At 32.9% G+C, this 7,500-nt stretch overlaps 1 protein-coding gene across 1 annotated transcript in view; it reads right to left on the bottom strand.

Moving 5' to 3' along the window:
* The window catches only part of adamts18 (ADAM metallopeptidase with thrombospondin type 1 motif, 18), a 217,421-nt gene that overhangs the window by 123,138 nt on the left and 86,783 nt on the right, over nucleotides 1-7,500 (bottom strand). The window contains exons 11-12 of the mRNA XM_061963659.1: nucleotides 3,293-3,388; nucleotides 109-257 (exon numbers count right to left, since the gene is read on the bottom strand). Coding sequence (XP_061819643.1) covers nucleotides 109-257; nucleotides 3,293-3,388 — 245 coding nt within the window. The remainder of the gene's footprint in view (nucleotides 1-108; nucleotides 258-3,292; nucleotides 3,389-7,500) is intronic.

Below are 7,500 nucleotides of genomic sequence, written 5' to 3'. Positions count from 1 at the left end.
CTATCAGCTGACTCTGCGTGTGCAAAGGCGCTGACAGTGGTGCGTTCAGGTGCTCCCAGGAAAAAAAAATACATTTTTTTTTGCAATGAAATGTTGTTTATGTTTTACCTGGGGCTGGTGCAGGAGCGCTCTCGGTGCATGACCCCGCCTCCGCAGGTTCTGGAACACTCCGACCACTGGGACCAGGGTGACCACTGGCCGTGGACCGCTTTGGGGCCGTGCTCGCCGTATTTCACGCACTGACCTCGCCAACACCACTGCACAAAAACACAGAAGATGACGATAAAGAGCGAGAACTTGGTCCTCGCTCTTGGTACACCTGCACACATTAAGGGGGGTGCAACGCTACGTTTATTCATAATCAACAGTTTCCCCCAAGGAACACAATAAGTGGGGGACAGGAAGTGTAACTGTCGTAAAAACAGCCTTGACTGGTGGTAATGCCAAGGAGGAGCTGGACCTCGAAAACCGTCCTTTGTTGTTACAAACAGACAAATACACGTGGATGCAGTTTTAAAATTTGTAATCAATCAGAAATATCAAGCAGCTAAAACGTGCCAAACATGGATAAGTGTGGAGAGAGAGTTTAGCATTTTTCCCATCATGCATTGTGATGGCTGTATTTAGAATTTGTTTTATGATGCTTGGACATTTTTTTGTAATATCCACAAAGTTCAGTGAGCAGGTTGTGTTGTGTGTTGACTTTCTGTGTTGTTGTTTTTTGTTTTTTTTTGCACCATGACTAGGGAAGGTTGTTTCATTTAGGTCATATAAGTAAATGGTGCACACTTTGATACATAATGACATTGTTTTTTTCAAGGTATTTGCAAATGTAATAAATATTAACAAATAAGAAACACATGTAGATAAGTATCCACTAGTGATGTGTGATACCACTGATTTTCTTTCCGATCCGATACCAAGTAAGATTCAGGGTCGTGTCTGGGATACCGATCCGATACCAATACTTTGTGAATCTAACCTGTCTGCTAAAATTTAAAAAGTTGTGTATTTTAAAATAATTATATATTTATCTTTAAAATAAATTTTTAAAAAAAGGTTCAAAATGTAAGAAAAAAAAAGAGCAGAAAATTGAATTTTAATAAGAAAAAGCTGAATTTTTAAAAATAGTAAGAATAATTATATACTTATATAATTATATAATAATAATTAATAATATTATTATTAAGGTGCATGCCTGCGAAATTAGAGAAATTAGCAATATTGTTAATATTGTTAATAATAATAATAATTATATACTAATATAATATAATATAATATAATAATAATATAATAATATAATAATATAATAATATAATAATATAATAATATAATATAATATATATAATATAATATAATATAATATATATAATATAATATAATATAATAATATAATAATAATTATTATATACTTTGTCACCCATAAAATAAAGTTTTGTTTTTGAATATATATGTTTTCAGCAAGTTTTTTTTCCAATTATAAAAATATCAAAATGGCCTGCCCATACTTAACTTTTCAGTTTTCGGCTTAGACATCCCTGATATAAGATATCAGAAGCTCTCAAAAAAAAAAAAATGTAAACAAAGTTTAAAAAATAAAATAATACTAACCCTAATTAATTTAAAAAATTACGACAAATAATAAAAACACTGTTAAATATGTAACTGAATGTTCATATTGTTGCCACACTAAGTTATGCAGTTACACAATCATATTATTCATATTTTTAGTCTCTTCTTTATGGGGGAAAAAACAACAGTAAAATGTAAGAAAAAAAAGAGCAAAAAAAAGCTGAAATGTTTGAACTAATAAAAATAATATACTTACTAACTTTTTTAGCTATTTTTACACATTTTTTTCTCTAACTCCACAACCTCACAGTCATATAACTTGGTATGTGACACTTGTTAAGTGTTAGCGTGCTAACTGTAACATGCTAACGTTAGCATTCTAGCATGCTATCATTACACTGCTAACATTTTTTGCTGATTTAACACTTTCTTCTCTAATTTTGCAGCCTTATAGCGTCATATAACTTGGTATATGACACATGCTAACGTTAGCATACTCACATGCTAACAATGGCATGCTAACATTTTAGCTTTTTTCTCTACATCCGCAGCCATACACCTTTGAGTCATTTTACTTGGTATGTGAAACATGCTAACAATGGCATGCTAACATTTTAGCTAATTTTAGCTTTTTTCCCATTATTCATATTTTTAGTCTCTTCTTTATGGGGAAAAAACAACAGTAAAATGTAAGAAAAAAAGAGCACAAAAAACCAGTGTCATGAAAAAAAGCTGAAATGTTTGAACTAATAAAAATAATATACTTACTAACTTTTTTAGCTATTTTTACACATTTTTTTCTCTAATTCCAGAACCTTACAGTCATATAACTTGGTATGTGACACTTGTTAAGTGTTAGCGTGCTAACTGTAACATGCTAACGTTAGCATTCTAGCATGCTATCATTACACTGCGAAAAAATTTTGCTAATTTAACACTTTTTTCTCTAATTTCGCAGGCATACACCTTAGCGTCATATAACTTGGTATATGACACATGCTAACGTTAGCATGCTCACATGCTAACAATGGCATGCTAACATTTTAGCTTTTTTCTCTACATCCACAGCCATACATCTTTGAGTCATTTAACTTGGTATGTGAAACATGCTAACAATGGCGTGCTAACATTTTAGCTAATTTTAGCTTTTTTCCCATTATTCATATTTTTAGTCTCTTCTTGATGGGGAAAAAAACAACAGTAAAATGTAAGAAAAAAAGAGCAAAAAAATCAGTGTCATGAAAAACAGCTGAAATGTTTGAACTAATAAAAATAATATACTTACTCACTTTTTTAGCTATTTTTACACATTTTTTTTCTCTAATTCCACAACCTTACAGTCATATAACTTGGTATGTGACACTTGTTAAGTGTTAGCGTGCTAACTGTAACATGCTAACGTTAGCATTCTAGCATGCTATCATTAGACTGCTAACATTTTTTGCTAATTTAACACTTTTTTCTCTAATTTCGCAGGCATACACCTTAGCGTCATATAACTTGGTATATGACACATGCTAACGTTAGCATGCTCACATTCACAGCCTTTGCCATGAAGCTCAGAAGTAAGCCGAGGTGCTCATTCCGGAAACTGCTCCGTTTCAAAGTGTGTTCTTAGAAAAATGTTTCTCTTGATGTTGTTTCCTGCCAAGAAACGGGAGGAAGGCCAAGATGTTGGCCTGGATCGTGTGGATCTAAGAATAATAACAACGCTCCTCACCATGTCTGGCCCGCAGCTCGTACCCTCGGCGGCGGGCATGAACTTGGTCTCGCATCGGTGGCCCGTGCGGTGACACCACAGCGACTTGCAGATGTCCTGGCCAGAAAAAAAAGAGACACACGGCGAGGTCAGGAGAGGACGTCCATCATTTCTTCCCCTTAGCGGGCGTCAGCTGCAACCCAGAGCTCCATGCATGGTAAACGTCAACGTACGAGCTCATCGCCGCACTTTTTTGAGGCTCCGACTCATTCATATCAAATATTTGACTTCTGAGTTTTAGGGGGGGAACATTGCATCATTTTTGTTCATGCCATACAAAAAAAAGGGCTTTTATTGACAAAAAGGGTACAAAACATACAAAAAAATGATAAGAAATTGGATAGACCTGAAGTAGATCTACAAATTAAGTGTTGAAAGTAAAAAAAATATTAATATATGACTTACTTTTAACACTTTTATGAGTGGGACCCTCTTGGGTCCAAGGGTATTCTACTGTCATTTTTTTTAAATATAAAACGGTTAATAACTATTAATCAAAATCAATGTTGTTGTAAACTATTGACTTATTTAAGGTTCCAAATACTTCACATCAAATATTTGACTTCTGAGTTTTGGGGAGGAAATATTGTGTAATTGTTGTTAAAAAAGGGTTTCATTTGACAAAAAGGCTAAAAAACAACAAATATTTAAAAAAAAAACACACAAGAAAAACCCTAATATTTATGGATATATCTGAAGTTGATCTAGAGATTTCAGCATTGAAAGTTAAAAAAATGATTAATGTAGACTTACTTTTAACACTTTTATGAGTGGGACCCTTAAGGGTCCGAGGGTCTTCTACTGTCATTTTTTTTTTATACGTAACAGTCAATGTTCCAACAATTATTATAAATTAAAATCGATGTTGTTGTGGATTATTGACCTATTTAAGGATCCAAATACTTCACATCAAATATTTGACTTCAGAGTTTTTGGGGGGAAAACATTGCATCATTTTTGTTTATGCCATACAAAAAAAAAGGGCTTTTATTGACAAAAAGGGTACAAAACATACAAAAAAATTATAAAAACTTGGATAGACCTGAAGTAGATCTAGTGTTGAAAGCAAAAAAATATATATAACTAATGTGTGGGGGGGTGTGGCCTGCAGACCTGCAGCGAAGCGGGGTGTGCCAGGACCGGTTTCGAGATTAGCGACAGGTGCGTAGATGGCACACCTGGGCTGGCCTATCTAGCAGCCGGGAAGGAGAGGGGTTGTTGATGGTGGAGAGAAAACCCGAGCACGAACAAAAATGAGGGCGAGACGGACGGAAATGACTGAAAACGAACACAAAAAACATTTATTACAAAATAAATCATAGTTCGGAAAGATGAACGAGGCGGTCATGTCCGTAATTGGTGGTCTGAAGAACCCGGAAGCGCAAGTCTTCCACAATATGACATACTTTTAACACTTTTATGAGGGGGACCCTCTTGGGTCCAAGGGTATTCTACTGTCATTTTTTTTTTAAATCTATAACGGCCAATGCTCAAACAATTATTATGAATTAAAATTAATGTTGTTGTGAATTATTGACCTATTTAAGGCTCCTAATACTTCACATCAAATATTTGACTTCTGAGTTTTGGGGGGAAAACATTGCATAATCTTACTTTATGCCATACAAAATAACGTTTTTTTTTTTACAAATAGTGTATAAAAACTTACAAAAACATAACAAAAATATGAAAAAACGTAATATCTATTGATAGACCTGACGTTGATCTACAAATTTAAACGTCAAATGTTAAAAAAAGTGAAAATATGACTTACTTTTCACACTTTTATGAGTGGGACCCTTAAGGGTCCAAGGGTCTTCTACTGTCATTTTTTTATATACGTAACGGTCAATTCTCCAACAATTATTATAAACTAAAATCAATGTTGTTGTGGATTATTAACCTATTTAAATACTTCACATCAAATATTTGACTTCGGAGTTTTGGAGGGAAAATATTGCGTCATTTTTGTTTATGCCACACAAAAAAATGGGTTTCTTTGACAAAAAGGGTACAAACCATACAAAAAATTATAAAAACTTGGATAGACCTGAAATAGATCTACAAATGTAAGCGTTGAACGTAAAAAAAATATATATATAATATATGACTTACTTTTAACACTTTTATGAGTGGGACCCTTTTGGGTCCAAGGGTCTTCTATTGTCATTTTTTTTTATATCTATAACAGTCAATGCTCAAACAATTATTATGAATTAAAATTAATTTTGTTGTGAATTATTGACCTATTTAAGGCTCCAAATACTTCACATCAAATATTTGACTTCTTAGTTTTGGGGGGAAATATTGCATAATTGTTGTTTATGCCATACAAAAAAGGTGTTTATTTGACAAAAATGGTATAAAACATACAAAAACATAAATAACAAATACTTTAAAAAAACTTGATATCAATGGATAGATCTGAAGTTGACCTACAGAATTAAGCATTGAAAGTAAAAAAAAAAAAAAAAAATCAATGTAGGACTTGCTTTTAACACTTTTATGAGTGGGACCCTTAAGGGTCCAAGGGTCTCCTCATGTTGTTTTTTTCCTTAAAAAAAAAACATTATAAAATTTTGTATAGATCTACAAATGTAAGCATTGAAAGTAAAAAAACATATTAATATATGACTTACTTTTAACACTTTTATGAGTGGGACCCTTAAGGGTCCAAGGGTCTTCTACTGTCATTTTTTATCTATAACGGCCAATGCTCAGACAATTGTTATGAATTAAAAATTAATGTTGTTGTGAATTATTGACTTATTCATGGCTCCAATTACTTTGCATCAAATATTTGACTTTTTAATTTTGCGGGGGAAATGTTGCATAGTGTGTTTTTGCCATAGGGAAAAAAATGTGGTTCCCTTGACAAAAAGGGCAAAAGGCAAAAAAAAATTTTACAGAAAAATTATATTAACAAATAGATCTGAATTTGATCTCGATATTTAAGCATTGAAAATTATATGACTTACTTTTAAGACTTTAATTAATGAGACCCTACTGGGTCCTCGGACCTAAAACCTTCATAACATTGAAGGATTCCCTGAGGGTTAAAGAAACGGAGCATGATTGTGTGTGTCATGTGACCCGACCATGCGGAGACAGAGCGAGTGAGCACAGAGGACTCTTAGAACCCCAACTGGGAGACTGGCTGCCGGTCCTGGCACCGGGCCCGCCTGCACCCAGGACCCGGGTAAGAAATGTTGGAGAGTTTGCACCCACAGCCTCAGAAGTGGTACTGAAGTCTGATACATGGCAAATATTTCATTTTATTTTTTTCAAAAGTATTAATAATAATAATAATAATAATAATAATAATAATAATAATAATAGATTTTATTTGTAAAAAGCACTTTCCATTGAGTAAACAACCTCAAAGTGCTACTGTGTATTTAAAAAAATACAATAAAAAGGAAATAAAAATAAATAAAAATAAAAACTAGAACAGCCTAATAGCTAAGACTAGTATGCATATATCTAAAAAAAAAAAAAAAAAAAAAAAAAAAAAAAAAAAAAAAAGGGTTTTAAGCCTTTTTTAAAAGCATTCACAGTCTGTGGTGCCCTCAGGTGGTCAGGGAGAGCGTTCCACAGACTGGGAGCGGCGGAGCAGAAAGTGCGAGACCAACCCGTCAATCTTTGGGACTTTATCCAAAGTATTAATAATAATAATAATAATAGATTTTATTTGTAAAAAGCACTTTCCATTGAGTAAACAACCTCAAAGTGCTACAGTGTATTAAAAAAAATAAAATAAAAAGATAATAAAAATAAATAAAAATAAATATCTAAAAAAAAAAAAAAAGGCTTTTTTTTTTAAAAGAAGGGTTTTTAAGCCTTTTTTAAAAGCATTCACAGTGTGTGGTGCCCTCAGGTGGTCAGGGAGAGCGTTCCACAGACTGGGAGCGGCGGAGCAGAAAGTGCGAGACCAACCCGTCGATCTTTGGGACTCTACCCAAAGTATTAATAATAATAATAATAATAATAATAATAATAATAATAGATTTTATTTGTAAAAAGCACTTTCCATTGAGTAAACAACCTCAAAGTGCTACAGTGTATTAAAAAAAATTCAAATAAAAAGATAATGAAAATAAATAAAAATAAAAACTAGGACAGCCTAATAGCTAAGACTAGTATGCATATATCTAAAAAAAAAAAAAAAA

The sequence above is a fragment of the Nerophis lumbriciformis genome, linkage group LG06, assembly GCF_033978685.3.
Source record: "Nerophis lumbriciformis linkage group LG06, RoL_Nlum_v2.1, whole genome shotgun sequence".
In the NCBI taxonomy this organism is placed as follows: domain Eukaryota; kingdom Metazoa; phylum Chordata; class Actinopteri; order Syngnathiformes; family Syngnathidae; genus Nerophis; species Nerophis lumbriciformis.
Note: the sequence above shows the minus strand (reverse complement) of the source record. Positions and strands in the feature narration are given on the sequence as shown.